A 23,020-nucleotide genomic window follows, 5' to 3' on the forward strand; every position below is an offset into this window, starting at 1 on the left:
CTCTAAATTCAGAGATCATAAAGCCAAGTTTACCACCCATTGGATGGGCCCATACCAAATTATTCAGCCTTACGACAATGGTTCAGTCAAGCTCAAAACTATTGATGGAGAAGGTCATTCCTTTACTGTCAATGGTCATCGCCTGAAACTATACACCAAGCCCATCAGTAAGCAAGATTTTCTCCAAACAGTATCTCAACAAAGAGAGGTTGAGATACTGCAGCCCTCAGCTGCAGTATCCCTGTCTTAGTTCATTTCCTTTCAATTTAGAAATTCAAAAAGAAAATTAAAAAAAAGAAAAAAGAAAACAAAACAAAAACTAAAAAATATAAAAATAAAAAAAAATATATAATAACAATGGGTTAGATGTGAAAACCAGCCTCTGGCACACTCTAACCCCGAATTCTTACTTGAAAACCAATTCGTTGGCGGGTAAGAATTCTCTTTCTTTTGTTCACTGTTTCATTTATCAACTGAATAATGACTTGAGGACAAGTCAAAACTTTAGTGGGGGAGAGAAGCATCAGCATTTTGTTCTTTTATCTCTCCATTGTAAATTCTTAAAGATTTCTTATCTCATCTCCTCACTGTACATTTCCAAAGCAGTTTGTTCCAGCATTCCAGATTTCAATAAATAAGTTGTTTTGTCATTGTTTTATCTCAGAGGGACCTGGTTATAAACATTATGCAGGGGGACCTGTTCTGTCCAGAAGACCATGCTACCAACACCAGCAGTAACGGGACCTGTTTAAGACACATAAAAGGGACCTGTTAAGAGACTGTTACTTCAGGGCTACTTCAACAAAGTTTCATCAAGTTTCTACAAGGATTCACAGGTTGCTGGGCACCAAGACTCCATCAAATACCCAAGCTCAAGGAACCTGTATACATATAAGGAGCTGCATGAACATCTTCAAGATTTCAGAGGGACCTGTTGCATTCGAATCTATCTCAGGGGACCTGTGATAAACAACAAAGAATAGTCAAAAGAGACTAGTCCTACCCAGCATGCCAATGCAACAATAACCAACAAAAGTGTAATATGTTTCTTATTCTTAACATTTAATTTCTTAGATTAATTTTTAATGTTAATTTTAATGACTGTGACTGTTATGATCGATTTCAAGGGCACTACATTTTCCATCATCCCTTATCTCACTGTTAATTCTTATCATCTTTCATACCCCAACCTATTTCATACTTCTAAATCCATTACCCCTTTTCATATCAACCTTGTTATGCCAATCGCACCCTACAGTCATACCAACATCTACATCTTCCATTTGGCCGAGTACCAATAGAAACAGGACACATGGTGGATTGTGTTTTAAGAAAAAAAAAGGAAAGAAACAAATGTTAAAGCGGGCCTATTCATTGTATTCCACACGGCCGAATTATGATTCCACCACCCGACGTAGCCAAATGATTCAGAGGACTCCCTGAAATCATACCCCAGTATTGCATATACGCTTCCAGTGCTCCTATGATGACATCTATACAAGCGGTACAACCATTCCTCTGTTCCAAAAGATGAATACGCTATGAAGTAAGTGTAGTGGTTATTTCTCCATCATTCTCAGTTATTTTACGCTGACATTTGAGTCCTGTGACTTCCACAGTAAGGATTGAAAGCAGTGAGCGCCACAAGAGGGAAATATAACCATTCGGGTTCGACTCCCACCAAAGTCACAAGACAGTCGACCGAGCATCATACTGGATATTAAGGGAGCGACACCACCAGGTAATAAATTGAAATTTCTTTGTTGAAATTGATAGAGCACGACCCTCTGCCAAAATGACCAATAGGGTCGAGCCGAGCATGTTCGACAGTTCTCAATATCATGAAGATTGCATTTCAATTCTCAGAGAGATACAGTGGTTGCCCTTTTTAGAGAAATTTCATGGAATTAATGAAGAGGTTACCAAACAATTTGCTTTCACATTCAATGGAGAGAAAGCCCTGATAGGTAACTTCTCATTCAGGGTTTCGGAGGACACCATAGCCCAGTCAATAGGGATTAGCCCAGAAGGGGAGAAGTACTTTAAGACAAAGCAATTTAAAGAGAAGTCGTGGACTCAATTTATGTCTAGATCCAGAGTCTCATCAGTTAACTGGAAGAAAGGCGTCCCAAGGAGTTGGTTGATGCATCCCTGGGACGAGATGGTCTATATTCTCCAAAAATTCGTAACCTGCGAAGGCCGTTACAATATTGTCTATCTATACCATATTAAATTACTGCTACACTTGAAAAGGCAGTGTGTTATCAGTCTACCATATTTTCTATTACAGAGCCTAACCAAGATGTCGAAGACCATCCAAAAGTAGAAGGGAAATGAAGACAAGAGCCTATATCACTTTGGCTTAATTAAAATTCTTATTGAGCATGAATTGCAGAGAAGAGGGAAACCGTGGAAAGAGTTCTTAGCTGCTAATCAAATTAAAGATGAGGAAGACAAAGAAGAACTGCAGGAGAACTCAGGTTTCATGAAGGATATCGATGAAGAGATCCCAGTATCCAAAGCAAGCAAGGTACCTCCACCTGTGAGCAGCATAAGGACTAGGAAAATGAGAAAAGAAGATGCCCAGAAGGCAGAGCAAGATAAAATTTTCACCACTTATTCAAGAAGAACAAGGAGAGCACCAAAAACCCAGTTACAAGAAGACCAGCTTGAATCCAATGCACCTATACCAATGGATATTGAAAGTAGTGACCACTCACCACCAGGACCAGGAGCTGATATAGAAGTTGAAAGCCATAACAGGTAAGAAAAAGGTTCACCACCTCCCATTAAGAAACAGAAGAAATTGGAGAAACAAATTGAGAAATTAAAGGAAGAACTCATGGAGGCTAATATGCTAGAAAAGGTTATCAAGAAAGAAAATGAGATGCTCCGAGCGCAGAGTAAAGAGAATCAGCAGAAGAATGAAAAGTTAAGGGAGCGAATCAGTGAACTTTGAGGCTGAGAAAATGGATATTTGTAAATGGGCCACTAAGTGGTACAACCAGAAGAAGACCCTCAAAGAAAAATACAAAAGATTAAAGCAGGAGCTTCATGGTCATAAAGATGCCCAGGTGAAAAAGAATGTGGATACATTGTTAAAAGCAGCAGAGATCCAGGCAGGGACAGAGTTCAAGGGAAGCACTTCAGGGTTAGCATGAGGACATGCTAATTCATTAAGTCGGGGAGAGATGTTGGTACCATCCCATGATCTCCTTTTTCCTCCTAAAACATATCATTTGCCTACTTTTTTCCATCATATATCTCTTAGATCCCTTGAAAATTGATTAGTTAATAGTCCTATAGTTATTAAAATGCATTGAAATTGATTTAGGAGTTTTATGTTAAAGAATTAGGGATTTTTGGTAAAATGGCTACAGGAAGTTCCAACATCCTGTAATTGGTTCATTGTTTGACATGTGGCATGACAGCTAGGCTAGAGCGAAGGGTAGGGATGAAAAGTAGAATGTCCAAGCATGGACGAATACCTATCCTACAGCAGAATCGACCCTCCTACATGCGCGGTCAACGATGGTCAAAGTATAGCATGTTGGCGACAAAGGCAGCAACAGCAAAGCATTCTAAATTGATTTAGTTTTGTTCCTTTTTGAAATCAGTTTAGGATAGAAAAATTTTAAAAATCTCGACATGATAAAAGCGGCAACAGCCACATCATGAATGTACATTCGTTTTCGAAATGTAAGGGTTGTAAAAACATATGTAAAGACAGTTCTGTGTAGTGAATGTTTTGGTTATCGTTGTATCATTTGAAAACAGAGTTTGAACTTAATATCAAGAACACAGTTGCAGTCACGATCTTTGTCTTGTTGCGTTGATTTTATAATCGGTTGATCACAGTCCAGTATACCTCTGGAACGCGGACGGGCCCTGTGTTAAACTGGTATACTATTATTTCCTTTTCATTTGCAACTTAGGTTATTACATGACATGCACAGTAGTTAGAATTGGTTGTTGATTTCAATAGAATGCGTATGGTTTATGTTTATGATAGCGTTTGAACAGTTCATCACTGGGATCGTGAATCGTATCCTGTAAGGGATTCGATCCTTTGTTGTCTTTTAAAGCAATGTCATGAACTCTGCTTTCATTTCAAAGTATGTTTATGATTTCCATATGTCTTTATCTTGCATGAATATTAGTGAATGCTGAGTATTTGCTGAACAGGGGTTTTATGCATGGTATCTCTGTAAGGAGATTGAAATCTTGGTTTGAAGTGATACACAGTATTTTCATTTGGTAAATGAATTGAGTGACAGTGTGGTAATAGGGTAGATTAACTGAGTGACCTAAGTGTTTGGGTGATAGGTAACATACCTCAATCTTCCGTAAGGAAGTCCTGTGACCTACCATCATAACCACTTAGCTAATAATCCTTTATGTCTATATACTTTAGACGCATGCCCCTAAGTCTACGCATCCTGGTCGATAATAAATATAGCCTAGTCTAGCACCCTAGATAGGACACTACAGGTAATTGATTTTCATGCTGAGTGCACCAACATCACCCTACTACCAACTTTGGGGTTGAAAATATTAATTTTACCTCATGAAAAATGACTTGTTCTAAAAAAAGTGTGAATAAGACAAAAAATCAGAATTAAATAAATTGGGAACATGCTAGAAACATGTCCCCTAGTCAACTAAGGGTCACAAACACTTGGAGTGAAGTGGCTAAGCAAAAGGAGGCAGTTATGACAAGTCAAGAGATGGAGTTAAGAGGCCTTACTGCCAACAATGGACGAGTTGTCTCTTTGATTGAATGAGCCGAGTTAGTACTTGAGTTGGGGGCCAAGTTGGCACTCTAGTGAGTGCGAGTTGAGTAAGAGCAAAAGGAGATTACTCCCCCTTCATTCCACTTGGCTGCCCACTCCCTCATACGCAAACCACACTTGGAGCGTACGCTGCCCCTTGATGAGATATGTTGCCACACTTGGAGAGCTTGAGTTACCTTGGGATTGTCACCTATTGCCACTTGGGGGATTCGCGAATCTCTTGGGATCATCAATTTCTTGAGATTTCCACTCCTTTCTCTTCTACAAATTGGAGTTTCTCCTCCATTGTTAGCTAGTATGAAAGCTTGAGTGCTTGGGGAAGTGTTTCTATTTTGTAATTGTTCCATCATTGATTAATAAAAGAGGGCTTTGGAGGCTTATGGTGTTGTGACTTGCATGGCTTGCTTGGAGCTTTTCTTGAGGTAGTTTTGTATCATTTTAATTTCATTGTTTTGAGTTTGTATCCTAGGCCTTAATAGGGACGTTGTTGTCCAAAGGAGAAGACAAACAATTGTTTGTTTGTCTTCTTGTTAGTTTGTATTATTGAATTGAATATTACATGTGTTTCTCGGTTGAATAACATGTTTACTTATTTTCATTATGCAAGCTACAACTATGACTACTTATTTCTTGGTAAGATCATAAGGTTTTACTGGTCCCTTTAGCTTGGAGATTGGGGACTTCCTCGGTTGGAGCATCCATGTTCAGTCACAAACGAAGCATTATTCCCACTTAGCATCAAGTGCCTCCAAGTGCCTTGAAAGGCCACAAAACTCTCTCTTCTTTCCTCATCAAAGTTCTAAAAATTTCCTCAATATTTCTTGGTTAAATTCCTAAAAGTTTCATGGATAAATCTAGCATTTGAAGGCTTCATTTTATAGCTGTCCTAACAGCAGTAAAATTGACCAAGAGAGGTTGCCTTAGTATAACATTTCTTGGTTGTGTTAGATTAGGAACTTGTACATTTTTACTTAGTATTTTTTTGGGTTTTTGTTCTAACAAAAATTTATTGTTCCAAATTGATTTTAGATGTTTCTTACCATACTTCTATTTATTCCCCTAAAAGATATAGCTCAGGTAAGGTCATCCCTATCATTTCTTATCCCGCTGGTCGAGCTTCTGCCTTTCATATTTAAGACGTAGCTTATTAAACATGTAGCCAATTCACTTGTGGTTGATAAAGGGTACATGGGCCTTATCTAAACCAAGCCCCCATTTCAACTTGATGGCTCCTATGGACGTATTTGTTAGCTTTGCCAAATGCTGAAGACAAGCATTTATCATCTTCCTTTTGAGCAACTCCTTCCCCTCTTTTTATCGGGAAAGCGACTTCACTCCTTCATTTTTAGAGCATTGTTACACCTATAGTAGAAGGCGAGATAACTTATTAATTTGGTATTATAAATAGAGATTACGCATTTTTCTTCATCCTCTTGAGCCCCTTTTTCTATAATAGGATGGATCAAGAGTTTCCGATCATATTATATTCGATCTTAATTTTTTCTCAATTCTGGCCAACAGAGCAAAGAGAGCCAAAGTTCCCACATAGCGAGTCTTTATCAGTTCCTAAGAAACAGAAATGATTCTCCGCACAATTTGATGGAGATGGAAAGGTCCAACTTAAGATCAACAACAAAATAACACATCTTATTTAATAAAAATTGAGAGTTCACCAACTTTGTTCCACAAACCCCAATAAGCAAGTCATTGACATAGCGAACGTAATGAATATCTGGATATCCCGACAGAAAGCAATACATCTAAACATCAAATTGGTGAATACACAAATTCTTTAGAATTGGAGATAGAGAGCTGCTCTAGGGGATTCCCTTGTCAGTTCCCGCATAATTCTTTCTTGCCTTGTCCGGCAAGTCTGTTTTGATGAAGGCAGATATTTAGATTTAGTAGGTGGGAATCATCAATGAAGGAACCCATTAATTCTAATAATTGTTTGTGAGGAATATGGTTCAAGCATCCGACTACATTAGTGGAAATGAAGGATATAATGATTAGTTTCACTCAATGTATAGATCACCATTATATGTCTCCACTTGACCAGTGAGGCAACCCCCACCAAACAAATTTTCTCCATGTATCCCTATCATAGAGTAGCTGCGGCAATTCGTATTGATGTTCGAGCTTATCTTCTCCCCCGTTTCAGAAGCATGGTTTGGATCCTAAGGACCCTAACCAGTTTTGGTGACCAGCATAGTGGCTTTGTTAAACAATTGGGGAAGCACCGTTTCTTTACAACTTTTGCACCCACTTATGTCACGTGGAAGAGGGGACCTATTCCGATGTGGAAGCCATTAAGATTTCCATGCATCGTGGAAAATGGAGAATTCTCCTTCGTAAAACCCAGTTATGAACTATATATGTAATTATGCATTTCTTCCAGTGATGAATGCGATATTTGTAATACCAGATTCGATGTGAGTAATTAGTCATTTGATAGAGATTTCATGCTGCTATTATATATGTAATTATGCATTTCAGATTCTTTTTTTGACAATGCATATATTATATATGTAATTAGGCATTCTTGAATTATAGCAAAAATTACACCAGAAAATGCATATATTATATATGTAATTACGCTTTAATATCGTATGGGATCTCCAATAATAAAGCGCAAAAATAGGGCATGCTGGAAGAACTCTCTCCAACCTATCAATCAATCACAATGACTTGTTTCTCAAGTACGATTATCTATTTCGGTCGATGCCCAATTGGTACATCCCCCTAGATTGGTTTCCCACTCAAAGCTCTCCACACCTACTCTACCCTACCCTACCAGTTTCAAGATCTATAGCCCTATCCTATCCTCCACCAGTCGAAAGACCTACTATAAGCTTGTTTCCGAGCTCTTAAAAATCAGTTTGGAACACCTGGATTTGTTCGCTGTTTTTTAGCAGGCTTGTGATTTTACAAGGGAAGGTGTTGCCAAAATTTGGTCAATTTGAAGGATTCAAGCACCTAGAAGGAACCTCATATTGTAACCTTTGTAAAAGCAACAATTTTACCATCGTTGTAACCTTGGAACCATCTTTTTTCTCCCTTTATTCATAATGGATACCACCACTCATCAAAACATTGTAATCTCTTGAGAGCAGGGAGGGTGTCCTAGGCATCCCCCCTACCCAGTGGGGGCCTCTTGCGTTATGTCTCATCTTTTGTGGTTTGCTTTCATTGGCTTAAAATTTACTTAACACCACAACACCTTAGAGTAGGTTTCAATTTCATATATTAGATTTCATTTGATGTTATTAGATTAGATTTCACTTTTTGCAAAGCAACGAACCCCATCAGGCTCTATCATGTTCTTTTCCATTGAAGGCCTAGCTTAATCATTGTGCGTGACCATAAAGAGGTTGTTGGTGACTTAGTTTAATTAGGGAAAACCAATTTTATCATTTATTGTGCGATTGGGGGAAGGTAAAGTTTGACATGCGAAATTAGGCTAGGAGCTAGATTCGCCTAGTGTTGGATCTTTGACAACTGGTCGACTTGTGAAATTAGGGGAGTCACTAAAGCTAACTTCCTCCCATTGGATCTCCTTGCGACCTTCTAAAACCCATTCAAAGGATGAAGGTAGAAGGGGAAACACACATTTACTAATTAATGACATGGATCACCACATATCCGCCACACTTCACTAATTAATCTAAATCCAAGTGAAAACTAATTTAATAAAATTTACCAGGAACATTCCATAACATTTTTTACAACATTCAACACTTGGTTATTATTTCATTGCTGTATTTATTTTCAAGGAACATTTACTTTTTGGCATTTCATTTCCAAGTATAAGCATTTACTTTCAAGCAATAGTCACAATATTTACTTTGGGCACATTATTTACAAGCATCAAAAATCTATTTTTGGCATTGGAATTTTGCTATTCATTTCTATCAATTGATTATTTTCTCTCTGTATATTGATGGTGAATGTGATTATTTGCTTTTATATCTTTCATATGCTGTGAGTTATATATTGATGGTGAATGTATTCTTTAGTAACTTAAATAACTCCTAGGTTAATATTTCTTATTTGCTATAGCTTTAATCAAGTCTTAGTTATCTTTTAGGGACTACCCCTCGAGCTTCGTTAGGAGTTAGCTTAGACGGAGTGAGCTTCGTTAGGAGTTAGCTTAGACTTTACCCCCAAGGCCACACTAGGTGGATTAAAGATTTTCTCCATGTTAACTTAGGTGTGGATTAGGTGGTAACAAGGAGCACCATGAATCTAGTTAGATGGTGGATTTGTCTTGCAACAAATGGTGTACATCTTCAAACCCTCACCATTCATATTCTTTCACAACTAGCAAGATCTTCATCCATAGGTAGGAATTTGAGCACCTATGGTTTTCTTCATTCCTTGAAGCACAATAGGTTGGGTTCATAAAAGGTTGAGGATCTTGTTTATGTGCATTTCAACCTTTGGCCTTGTATTTGATGGTCTAGAATATAGCAGGGTGTCTTCTAAAGATTGGAATATGAACCCATAATCTTGTAAGTTGAAAATATCTCTTTTTGCACTCTATGTTGAGGAATCTTGAAGTGGAATTGGAAATATTTCGTCCAATCAATATTTTATCATTGAACATGCATCTTGTTTTGGACATCTCTTGATGCACTAAATCTTTAGGAACTTATAAATGGAATTGGAAATACTTCTTCCACTTTATATTCCATTGTTGAATGTTCATCTTGTTCTAATTTTCATGATGAAGATGAAGATGAGGATGATGACTATTAGGCTTTATCGGCTTGGCTCATATTGTATCTCTATGTTCGTTACATGTAGCATTGTAGCCTCATATAAAGGATGATTTTTGATATGCAACCTCATTTATAAAGGTTGTTTTTGGATATCACTGCTTACATTACATAACTAGTTATGAGAAATAATATAGAGGTGGGTTTGCTAGTAAATTGTGATGTGTCACTTTTTGTTTATGTTTGCCATTTACATGTGCCCACTCATTTATATGTAATGCTTTCCTTCAAAGTTTCAATATAATCTACTATTTATCAGATAACACACAAACACATAGACACACATGTATATCATATTTCCTTGTCTCCAAAATTTTGATGGGTCATATTTTCAACACGTTTTTGTTTTGGAAATCCATACCAGTTTCCTTGTGTCATGTGACCTAGGTATGGATTGATCATAATAGATGGAAATATGGGACTATTGAAGTAGAACTTTTAAGCTTTTAGAAGATTTTGTGATAACTATGATGCACAATAATTGCATGTTTTTGGGTTGAAACATTTAAGAGCATTGAAGAACATTAAGTAAAGAGGATGCAATTTTTATTTTTTGGTTGAATAATTTCTAGTTACTATTTCTATGCATTAAACCAAAAATCAAATGATTATCAAAATTGTGAATTTTATGCATACGAATGGTGAATGGGTGGTGTGTGAGTGAGAGGTATAGTAATCTCTAATTAATTTCAAAAGCCTTTGTTGGTAGAGATAGGATTTTTGTTTGATAAAAACAATGTCAGTGTTTGAAGCGTTCAAATGGTGGAGAGAGATAAATTCTTTTTTAAGGTTGATCAAAAACATCTTTATGAACATCTTTATATAAAGTAAGTCACTCCCCCTAGCACCTTTAACGCGACCTTGCCAAGGATGCTAGTTTGGGCGGTAACAGGTCCCTACTTAATGGGTTTCAGGGGGATTTACACCTTTGAACCCTCAATTTTGATCCACATATGGAAATCTTGGTTGCCCCTATATGTGTTAGGTTTCCGCACCTTGCCATCATCTTTTGGGTTGAGCTTCCTATGCTAGAGTCTATATCGAAATGAATCTAGAAAGGGACTTTCTATTGATGATTCAACTCAATTGTGTGGGTTGAGTGATCTTTAAACCCTTCATTATGAGTAGATCCCTTTCAAGTTGTAATGTCCTCCCCTAATTAAATTGCCCAAGCGAGGACGTCGCAGCCTATCTAACCCCGTAGGCTATATTTATTTGTAAAGTGGGATGCTCATTATTTGATGTTATTTGGGTAACATTAGATAATTTGGGGTAAATGGAGGGAAATTTGCACTAAAATCCAAAATTGGGACAAATGGAGGGAAACTTGTTAGCCACTCAAATTAAAATTAGGAAGGAACCCCAAAGGGAATCTATAAAAAGGAGAGAGAAGATTCATTTTGATCATCATGGATTGTGGATATTTTTGATTTTTGCGTTGTGACCCTTGGAGGGTTTTAAGACCCCTTTTCTCTAGTTCGTTTCGATGGTGAAGGATTCTACCCTAGCCAATCCACTTTTCTCTCTTACTACAGGGTTGAACTTGGTTTAGCATATTTCTCTGAGGTAGTGAGGATTTCTGAGGCAACAATTCTAGGGCAACGAGGGTTTTTGAGGCTCATCTGTGGCTGCAAATCATCTCTAAAGGATCCCTTTGTGGCAGTGAGGGTTTCTGAGGCTCATCTGTGACAATGAATCATCTCTAAAGAATCACTCTGTGGCAACGAAGTATTTCTACGACCTTGTCTGTAGCAGCAGATCCTTTCTGGGCCTGGACTGTGGCAATGGGGTATCTCTAAGGTACTATTGTGGAAACAAATGGTTTCTAAAGCTTTGGTCGTGGCTACGAATAATATTTGGGCTCCTCTGAAGCATGGCTGTGGCAACGATCTATTTCTAGCTAGACTCTATTGAGTTGATTGTGGTAGCAAGGGCTGGTGTCAACGCTGTGAAGCGACGTTCTAGGATAGTGTGGAGTGAGGAACCCCTCTCTCAGAAACAACAAGGTTTGCTTGAGGAAAGGGGAGTTGAGGATAAGTCCCCTGTGACAACGGAGGGTAAAAGGACCATTCATGAGGCCGCTAGCAGTAGAAAGAGATATTACCTAAGCAACCAAATTCGCTCCTCCCAAGTGTGACAAATAGAGCGAATCAGACACGATTCTTGAGGGACACGGGTCCGATTCAAGGCTATTGCGTGTCTTGAATTTATGATTCTTGTCCCACGAGAATGTGATTTGCTCCCACAACAAATCCTGATTTTTGAACACATGATCGACAAAAGGGGACCTGTGCGCTTGATAAAATCCCGATTTGGGCCATTTTTCCTCACTTTCATTTTTGGTTTTGGAGCTATGGGACTATAGGAGCGACCAACAAAGGAGATAGGCATGTTTTGGAGGTGACTGAAGCAACATGTATGTGGATATCTCATCCATTTTTTTCTAGTTTTGCTACAATAGTGTGCCCGTCATTTTGTGTACATTTATTTATTTATTTTTATGTAGTCATGACTCAATCAAGGGAAACAAGGAAGGGGCAAAAAAGGGGAGGAAATATCCCCATTGATGATGCACCCCTCTTTCAATTTCATCAGGGTATGCTAGTGTTCCATCTGTTGGAAGTGGGGTTGCAACTGCAACTTCAAATGTTGAGAGAAACATGCATTTAGCAAGACAAGCTCAAGAAAGTAAATATCCCTTGTGGAAGTATGTTACAAGAGATCAAGGGCCAGACAACGAGTTAAAGGGAGGAGGCAATTTCCTTTGGAAATGCAACTTTTGCAACACTCAATTCAAGAGCACCTATCTGTGAAAGCACGTTTGTTGGGCTTACCATTTTGTGGAATTAGAGCATGTTTATGAGTGATTGCATCTAAGAGGAAAGAATTAGAAAGAAAGGTCAATATTGGTCTGGCAATGGTGGCTGCATCATCTAAGAAAAACAAGGATGAGGATCTCCTTAAATTCTTGAGGAAAAACAATGTCAACTATCCATTTTGGGAGTTTTGGTGGGATTGTAGGTCAAGCAACGAAACGAAGGGCACTTGGTCCAATGCACAAGATATTTTAGCAAGAGAGGTGAGAAGAGATTGATCTCACCATTGCCTTCTTTTTCTCTGTCAACTTTATATCATTTAATGTTGCACGATCACCTTTATTTATTGAGATGTGTCAAGCTCTAACTCAAGCGGCTCCATCAGGGTATGTGCCTCCTCGGTCAGAGAGGCTTAGAACTACATTGTTGAGTAAAAGAAGGAGGTGGATAAAGTGCTTGAGCCAATTAAATCAGCATGGCCAACATTTGGGTTTATGATTGTTTTTGATGGATGGACATATGCAACATGCCATCACTCATCAACTTCATGGTGTCTTCCTTGATTGGCTAGTTTTCTTGAAAGCAGTGGATGCTCTTGGAAAATACAAGGATGAATAATATATGGGTGAGTTGTTCATTAAAGTTGTTGAAGATGTAAGTGTTGATTCTTGTTTGCAAATCATTATAGACAATGCACCTATATGATTGTGGAAGCTAAATATCTACATGTATTTTGGACACTTTGCATTGTCCATTCCTTGAATTTAGCACTCAAATCTATTGCTTTTGATGTACCTTGGATTGGAATTCTTGTTGAGGATGCATGACATATCCGCAACTTTTTACAAAATCATACACAATGCCCTCACAATCTACAAAGAGTACATGCATCTATTTTGTTGAAGATTGCAGATGCTCGGTTTGCATCTGCATTCATCATGCTAAAGAGGTTGAGGGAGGTCAAGATTGCTCTTGGGTCCATGGACCCTATCATTGTTTTGTTGCGATTTATAGATACAAACCAATCCCATCTACATGCTTATGAGGGATGGGATTCCATGATTGAGTTCGTGAGGACCATTATTTTTCAAAGTGAGTGCACTGAGTATGAGACATCAGTGGAGGCCTTCTTCACCACGATACATGATATTCTTGTCAGCAGGTGGGACAAGAATTGCACACCTTTGCATTCCTTGGCTCACTCATTGAATCCAAAATACTAAATCCTTTAGTGGTTGAATGATGGACCTTCACGCAGATTCCCTCCTCACGTGGATGGTGAGATTTCACAGGGGAAGAAGGATGCATTGAGACGAATATTTCAGGATAGAGCATCCCTTGATGAGGTGGAGGATGCCTTTGCAGAGTTTTCCACTAGCACTAGGCGAATTGTAGGCTATGATGTTATTAGAGACAACAGTGCTAAGAAGCCCTATTCTTGGTGGGCAACTCATGGGGTAGCATGCCCTCCTCTACAACAGTTAGCCATGAGGCTCCTCTCTCAAGTTACTTCATCCTCTTGTTGCGAGAGGAATTGGAGCACATATGGGAATCTGTATAGTTTGAAGAAGAGCAGGCTTGAGCAGTGCAAGGTAGAGACAATGGTGTATGTACACACCAACCTTCGTCTTATTTACAGGCAGAGGGAGGAGTGGTTGAAGGGAAAGACAAAGGTGTGGACAGTGGGATGTCTTTCTTGATGACATGGGTTTGGACAACAAAGTTGAGTTAGCATTGGCCAACTTGGATCTTAGTGACCTAGTAGTAGAGTCAGTCACTTTTGGCAATGGCGATACTCTTGAGGGGTCATCCTCCACACCAACAGATGCAAAGATTACATTGGATACAGAGGAGGATGCAAAAGAGAGCAATGGTGGTACTGATGCTGATTTTGATGTTGATGACTTTGAGCTACAGGCAACATTGCAGCAGCCAGCAGCCTATGAGATTCTTCGTTCCTATTCTACGGTTCTGGGTTCTAGTGTCTATCTTGTTTTGTATCTAGTTTTTCCATTGGCATTCCTAGTTAGGAGTCCTCAGGACTTAGTACCTATGTAATACATTTTGATTTTGATGACTTAATGAGAAAGCTGCAGTTTATGGTTAATTTTGTGTGTTTATGGTTATTTTCTACTTCTAAACTTGTATCATTGATGAATCATGATTGTATGCATAATGTTACAAACTTACAATGTACATATATGAATCTATGATTGAATTTGTTACTTGTATCATCATGAGAATTTGTGTAATATCATAATATGATGTATATATATATATATATATTTTATATAGTATATATATTATAACGTGTCCTGTTCCGGGGGGTCTCCGTGTCCCGTGTCGGACTCTCGTATCCCCATGTCTTGATTGTCCCATGTCCCCTTGTCAGGTGACTTAGGATATTGCAGTTGAAAAAGAGGGCTGTGAGAATTAGGCGAGGCCGGACTAAAGCAGTGAGGACAAATACATCTCGGGGCAACCAGCAAGACCGAATCTGAGGCAGCAAGCAATGAAGGGTGCTAACACTATAGCTGGATGTAAGGTTAGATCAGTAGTATAAGGACAGTAAAGTCTGCTGATGTAATAGCATTAGTTTGTGAGTCTAAACTACAGTGTGTTATTGGTAGGATTGTGGATTTGTAGCCTGCTATGTACTGTTGAATTGGCTTTATTTGTATGGATTGTTGGTGAAATCAACCACTTATTTTGCACTGTTTGTGCATTCAACGTTATATCTGTTTGCAAAATTGAAGGAATACTGTGATACTGGTATAGAAGGCAACTTTGTCATATGCTCTTTCCAACACTAAGAGTTATTTTCCCCAAGGGAGACTACACAGGTGTAACTGCCATCATATGGACACTTTACAAAGAGCTGTCCAAGAACTCAAGAAACCTAGCCCCTTTCGAAGTAGGCTCCACATTTTGAGGACAAAAATGAGCAGGAATCATTCAAACAACTAGGTAGAAGGTGCAAGAAGCAACAACCCTAGGCACCTAGGCATCACAGCCCACAAAAATACATTAGTTAGGCCCGCCTAACATTAGATTTGAAGTTTTTGAAGGTCAGGAGGAGTGGAAGAGGAAAGGTTAAAGACAAATGCTCAGTAGACTCACCCAGATCTTAAAACTGTACCAACATCTGTAGTTCAAGAGGAAACAAAAAATATAGTTCCAAATAATATGGATGGGATCCCATTTGGGGTAAGTAAGAGCAGCAACCCATGAAGAGAAGGAATGGGAAGTGGACAAGGAGGAGTCAACAGAAGAAAAGGAGGAAGAAGAGGAATCAGTGGATCAAGAGGAAGATGCAAAGATAAACAAGAAACATGGCCATGAAGCGTTTGGTTCCCCTCCCTTTCTAGAGGTTCTGAAGGAAGATTTGTGTCTTTCTCCCCTGTTAACAAGCACAAGGAAATCAAGTTGAGAACGAAGAGAGAAAGAGGCGGAATCAAATGTTTTATCAGAATACCAATGAACCCTAGTTTGTACTATTTTTAGTTTGGGGGGCTCCCAAAAAGAGATAATTATGTTTTATTTATTCATTATTTTACTTACGCAAACAATTTGTTAGAATTTATTGTTGTACTTAAGAAGCAGTAACATTTAGTTATGGTAGAACAATAGTTGGATCACTTCCTTTGATCTTTTTGATGGAAGAACTAATGTTCTGACAAACATAAGCTGGTCTATTTCCTGAACTCATAAATCTGCAGTGTTTGTATTCTTGCTTTTTAGCGACAGCCTTTTTTAAAAGACAATATGATTATTATATTATTTTCAATTATAATGGACAATATGATTATTATATGATTTTAAATTATAAAGGAGAATACGATTATTAATTTGCATATCATCCCAGAAGCATCTTATTTGTGTTGCCCTAATATTGAGCTGTAATATTATTCATTTATTAGCTAATTGAAAAGAATGTGGACTTGATTTAGGTGGTGTAATGATCGTTTCTTTGGTTTGTTTAGATCATCAATTATGTTTATATTCAATCCTTGGCAAAGGATATATTTACAAAAATAAGAATCATGAGGTTTTTTTTTCATTGTTTTATTATGGAAGCTTTATTTAATTGGCTGGCTTTATTGCAGCCAACTCATGTTGCAGCTCAGTATGGGCAGACAGCTCTTTTGTATCATATTGTAATAAAATGGGGCGCTGATGTTGATGCACCTGACAATGATGGGAGGAGTCCATTACACTGGTATGTGTTTGCAACTCTCGTAGACATTCAAAGTAATTTTCCACCTCAATTAACATATGTGGGAGGGCTTTAACGGGTATTGGATTTGCAATAGTGAATGCTTGATGGTTTCGAGGCAACCTTTTCTACTATCAATTTGTTTGGATGTACTTATAGATCTGGATTGAAGTTGCCATGCACTTTGGTCTGTATGCCCAAAACAGGTCATGTTTCAACCAAATTATCTGGAGAGTAAAACATATACTGTTTATACCCATTATCCAAGTAAAATATGTTTTGTTCAAAGCTGATTATAATTTTAAATTGTGGAAAAGGCTTAAAATTAATTTTTTATGCATGTTATTTGACCTTGCATTCATGTCCAGAACAGTTTCTTATTCTTTACCTTGCAATTTAATGCCTCTGCATGAATTGAATATTTTTATTGCAATCAAATGTGTTGGGAATGTTTTAGTTTTAGTTTTCGGACAGGAAAACTATCCTTTCATGTGATCAAGTTGTACAGATGCATTTTATAGACATCAATCTGACCTTGCTTTGTGACAAAATAACATTTTTCTTCACATGGAAACTTTTATGGATTTTCAAGAACAATAATGTTCTGAGAATATATCTGATTAATAAGTATGGTTGCAAATGTGTTTCCATGGAATTTTTAGGGCTGCTTATAAGGGATTTGCCGATTGTATTAGATTGCTTTTGTTTATGGATGCTTATCGGGGACGGCAAGACAAAGAAGGTACTATGATTTGGTATAGATTTTTTGGATAAGCTGACCTTATTTTATATTTTTCCATAGTGATCAAAATTTTCCTGGTTGAGTTGAGCAGATTGTAGTTAGGGAGCAGTCAGTGGAATAATTATTTTAATTGTTATGGATATTTAATGAGTAAAATTTCTGATTATGAAGCTTCATGGTATTTAAGATACAATTTCTGTTTTTATCTAGTTATTTATCTTTAGATGTATAAATGAACAGGATGCACTCCTCTCCATTGGGCTGCAATAAGGGGTAATCTTGAGGCCTGTACTGTGCTTGTACAAGCTGGTGGTAAAGAGGACTTAATGGTGACAGATAATACTGGCTGTACTGCTGCCCAGCTTGCATCTGACAAAGGTCATCGACATGTTGCATTATTTCTTGTACGTATTCAAGACCACAAAAGGAGAGTTTCAAAGTTCAATGCTTTCTAAAGCATTTCTCTGGATAGTATGTGTCCAGCAATTGTACTAAAATAGTCCTCACATTATCATATTTAAAAATTGTTATGAAAGTGTTTTGAATTTGTTGCATACCTCCAGATTTGTTGAATCATTTTAATTGTTTTTTTGAACTAAATGGAAGCATGCTTTAGAATTGGATGCTCTTCTCAATAATATCTATGATCACCCATTTTAAGAATGTGTGGTTTTATTGCCATCAAAATTCTTCTTCTTTGAATGGGTGCATTGAGGTCATCATAAATATACACCAGGAACTTAAGAGTTTCTAACCCTATTTGGAGCCTTAATTTAGAGGCTAATTTAGAGGTCAGATGTTTTAAATAGCAGGTCTGTGATAATTGAGCTTTATTGAATCTAATTAAGATTAAACCTTCAGCAGTCTATATAATGAGGTTGGTTTACTTTTTGCAGGACTAAATTTGCATAAAACATCAATTGTGTGTTGCTCATTGGGTTCAATAAATTTAATATTTAGTTCAACCCTAATCATTTTTATCAATAAAACAAAATAAAAGGAAACAGATGTCTGTGCATGATGCAATTCAGTTTCCCCAATCTACGACAGTCACTAATTTCTACTTCCAAGTTTGTAACTTTTTACATTAATGAAAAATTAAACGGATTATTCAATTGACTGATGACATTGTTATACAGAAGATACATTTGGTGGGGGATAAGCTTTGTAAGAGTCAAAATGGATTTATGCTGCACTGGGCACTTATCAACCTGACGCTTAAGAGGCAAAATTACAAGGCTAGCTACTTATAACAGTAGTATGCTCTCTTTAACAGATTGTCCTGATACTCTTCTGGGCTTTACCAGGCAGAACATCATTGGCAAGCACTTGATAGCAGTATTTGAACAAGAATTACCGTAAAAGTTGATGCATAGATAATAGTACATCGATTTATATTAAATGCTTTTATACTGCATGCCCATGATATCTCCATCATAGTGGATATGGTTCAAGTGGCAAATCATGACTTGCAAACTGGTTAGCAATGAGTAAGAAATACTGTAATCTGAACTTGTTGGACTGCTTCTCACTGGCTTGTGATCTCCTATTGCTTTACAGATGATACCATGGGTCACTCTGGATTTTTGTACTTTACTTCAGCTACATAATCTACTATTTGTTTTAACATACAATCATTTCATGCTGTAGCACTAGACCTAGGTTTGAGATGCATTATGGATTCAAAATTTCTGTATTTTGTCAACTTGAGAGTAGAAGTCACATTGACTACTTTTTTTCATCCAGGAACGTCATTTAATTTCTCTGTCAATCCTTTTTGTTGGAAAGGACCCACTATCAGGGATGGATAGATAATCAGACACTGGTAGAAGAATATGAATCTCTGTAAGATTAATAGCCTTACATTTCATGGGGATGCTTGTCCCAAGTGAGAGTTCTTCCTTGGACAAGGAGCCAAAGGAAAAAAATAAATTTTCAGCCAAAGGTTTTGACCCCAGATGGTTTGCCAATTTTTTTCTTTGGGGTGATCCTGTAACCTTGCTTCCAATTGGTAGGTTTTGTTGATGGAGAAGCACCCACTTGTTTTGCGACCCCATTGGAGCTTGTCTGTTTCCTATGAAAGAGGAATGAGATGTAGCTGAATATCTTGCCGGAAAGATGACCATTCTCCTTCTGGCTGCGGCTGCCAATCATCCTGTTGAAGTCATTGTCTCCGTTGGTTATATGAGCTGCCTTGTTCCCAGTATTCTGCTACTGTATGCTTGTCTTTTGCTTTCGTATTGATCCTTAGCCCCTCTAAGTCATCTGATCCATTGAGTTTTGGCAGCTGTTGCCAAAAATCTTCCTGAAAGAGGGCAGTGCGACCATCTCTGATTTCCCAGAAACAGTGCTGTTGGATAAGATGCATGCCTTTCTTAGCTAAATTCTAGCTGGAGGATCAAGGCTGGGTGAAGTTCTTCTGAATGAGTTGATTGGTGGGAACATTGTTGCTATATTTGCAGTTCCAAATTTGTCTCCATAAGGGTTGTCCCCCTTAAAGCCATCAACTCCATTGTTTTGCCCCAATGACTGTGCTTAAAGTGATAGGGTCATGTAGTCAAAGCACATTGCTGAGTTTAGAGAGACACAGTTTTTCTCAAGCTACCAATGCCCATTTCCTTTTTGTTTTAGCACCTTTCAACGAAATGTTCTTTGGAGATTCCGAATGGAATTAAGAATGGAGTTGGGAACCATCATTACCAAAAGGACGTAGAATGGAAGAGCTTGAATATCTGATTTCAAGAGAACAAGCTGGCCTGCTATGTTAGGGGAACAGAATGTCTAGCTGGCTAGTTTGCTATTTATTTTGCTTAACAACTCCATGGACTGCTTGGTTTTAAATTAAATTTCAACTAGCGGGGCACCTAGATATTTCGAGGGAAGCTGATCACCTTGATGTTGAAAAAAGTGTAACTAGGTTCGGTCTTCATAAATGTAATTTTGATCTTTGTACTTGTAAAAGAAAAGAATTATTATTTTTGTCATTATCAAGAATGGATTTCTTGTCCATTTGATAGGTCAAGCACATGTTTAAGTGCTTGTAGGAAAGTCAAAGAGTCAATGTAATTGTTGAAGACCCATGTGTGCATGTTACACTATGTAAATCTATGTATTAGAGTCAATGAAATATGTCAAAAGAGATCCTCCAAAGCAAAGACAAGTCTCCTCTTCAAGTCGGCTCAAAGAATGAATTTTTGGTGCACTTAAAGCCAAGTTGGCCTCACTAGCTCAAATCAGCCCAAAGAGGAGGGACAAACTCCTATATAAAGGGCAGTTTGACCTCATAAAAGATCCATCCATTGATCTCTGAAATCAGTGAAGAAGAGAGTCAAGAAAGAGGTGCAAAAAGGAGGCATAAAGGTGATTCTATGGCAGTGAAGAAGAAGCAAGAGAAACCAAGTTTGGGAGGGCTGTTTTAGGGCCTAATTCTGTCACACGTGTGAAGAAAGGAGGGCAGTTTTGCGGTCACATCCGATCCACAAGTGCAGCAACTTAATCAAGTTTGATTGGGCTAAGAAAAGACTTCTAATAAAGCCTCCATCTCTAGCAAAGAAGAAGACACCTAAAGCGAAGGAAGGAAGCAAGTAAAAGGGTTCATTTCAAGCCCTAGATCAGCCACACATGCGAAGAAATCAGATCTGCAGTAAGGTAAGAGGATCAGCCTCTCAACTCGGAAATATCTCTCAAGGAAGGTCTCATTCTCTATCCTAAGTGTCAAAGAAAGGTAAGATTGCGAAGTAAAGTAGTGAAGGAAAGGAAGACTCCAAAGAAGAGGTCTGTAAGGAGACCTAGGGTTTCTGCAGTTGTCAGAAGAAGTGTGAAGGAAGAGATCAAGGTGCAAAGCAAAAGAAGGCATTGATTGAAGGACAAAAGAAAGAGAGATTGTGTCTTGTGCTTGGAGGATCTACTAGTCAAGGGTCTAGGGTTTGACATTTGTCAATTGAAGCTTCAATAAGAGAAATTCGTGGAAGGGTTTTCCTCTCTAGGAGAGAGAGGTTTTGCCCTGGATGAGAGCCAACATCTTGTGTTCTTGTCTCTTTTGTTTTGATAACTGTGTGATGAAGTAAGAGAACACACTCTAATAATAATAAGAGAAGATTGTGCTAATAAGAAAAAGTAAAAAGTACCTCACAAATAGTTATCATCGTTAGAAGAATCTCATCATACCTAGATGCCCTAGATTCTTCAACACTTGATTACCCAACAATCTGGCTCCATGAATCTGAACTGCAAGAGGAGTATTAAAAAATAATATTTGAGATTTAGCTTGGTTGATATCTATATTTGAGGCGCTCATGAATCTTCTAGGACCTTGTGTATAGATCGATCTTTGTTCACAGTTGAGACACCCATGCAAATGTTATTTTATGGATTTTTTGTAGCATTGGACTTATGGTCTAGTCTCAAATGGTGCTCAAGGCTAAGGAACACAGGATTTCCAATACCTAGAAGTGGTTTCGGGAGATATGGTTCCGAAACACCTTAATTCAATTATTTCCTAAGTCTAACTTAGGAAAAGTGGTAATTTAAAGTTAATTAATGATGTTTGAGATTGCTCTAGAAACGTCTATTGATGAATTCTAATTGATGTTAGTCATTGATGAAGATTTAATCTTGGTCGTTGAAGTCTCAATGAGAGATTATAAGAGCAACTCGAAGGGATGGAGAGAGACACATCGAGCTACCTAGTTCACAGAAAGGGAGGGTTTAGTTTGAGCCAGATGGAGAGCATCAAAGAGAGGGAGCAACAACAAATTAGAGAGCAGTATTTCAAAGAGTTTTCCAACGTTTCTCTAGTGTTGGACTGGCAGGAGATAAGAGGCCGAATTATCTGCAGAAAGGGCTATAAAAGCCAATGTGAATTGCTAGAAACCCTAGTGCGAGTTGCCTAGAGATCCACATATCAACAGCTAGAGGCCGAATCTATTTCCTGGAAGAGGTGTGTATGTGGTTTCTAGTGATAGAGAGAGGCAGGACAACTCAGTTGGAGCCAATTTCCAGGCAGTGCGAAATTCCCAGTGTCAGTAGTGCAAATTCCAAGTTGCAGTGCAAGTAGCCAGTGTGGGGTTCGAGAAGAAAAAGGGAGGTCGATTTATTTAGCATAGTAGATCTGGGATCTTCAGTTTATTTTGGCTAGATATTTGCTGGAATATTGCTAGTTGGGCATCCATAATCTATTGTACTCTCAATTTCGCTGCATAATAATAAAATAAACCCTCAATGGCAGCACCGATTTTCCCCTCGGGGTTTTTCTGGGGATTTTTAGTCCAAAATAATTGTGTCAAATATTTATGTGTTCACATCTATTTCTTAGTTCCTGTATTTTACTTCCGTTGTGCATTTTTATTGTGAAGAATTACATATTAAACTTTTGAGTAACTGCTAAGTACTCTTTCATGGAATTGTGGTAAATTGCATATATTTTGTTTCCTAGTCTAAGTATCTTTGAGCATCTATATAATTGGCATTGATATTAAATTGTGAAAATCTTTTGTTATTTTTGAGCTATAATTGCATTGGAAAAAATCTAGATAAATTGAAGTGATAAGCTTGTGATTTAATTGGGCATTACATTGTGATATTTTAAGCATATTGCTAAGAGGTTTATCTTTCAATCTAGTGAAGTGAGCATTCATTTTGGTGAGTAAGGGCTTTGATATAGAACTCTGAAGCAG

General features: G+C 37.9%; 1 protein-coding gene across 1 annotated transcript in view; it reads left to right on the top strand.

Moving 5' to 3' along the window:
- The window catches only part of TIP1 (Ankyrin repeat family protein with DHHC zinc finger domain-containing protein), a 189,466-nt gene that overhangs the window by 37,752 nt on the left and 128,694 nt on the right, over nucleotides 1–23,020 (top strand). Inside the window, exons 3-5 of the mRNA XM_089404877.1 lie at nucleotides 16,494–16,606; nucleotides 17,266–17,345; nucleotides 17,586–17,749. Of these exons, the coding sequence (XP_089261003.1) occupies nucleotides 16,494–16,606; nucleotides 17,266–17,345; nucleotides 17,586–17,749 (357 nt within the window). The remainder of the gene's footprint in view (nucleotides 1–16,493; nucleotides 16,607–17,265; nucleotides 17,346–17,585; nucleotides 17,750–23,020) is intronic.

The sequence above is a fragment of the Pinus tabuliformis genome, chromosome 2_2, assembly GCF_031772625.1.
Source record: "Pinus tabuliformis cultivar Carrire ecotype Pingquan chromosome 2_2, CPIR1, whole genome shotgun sequence".
In the NCBI taxonomy this organism is placed as follows: Eukaryota; Viridiplantae; Streptophyta; class Pinopsida; order Pinales; family Pinaceae; genus Pinus; species Pinus tabuliformis.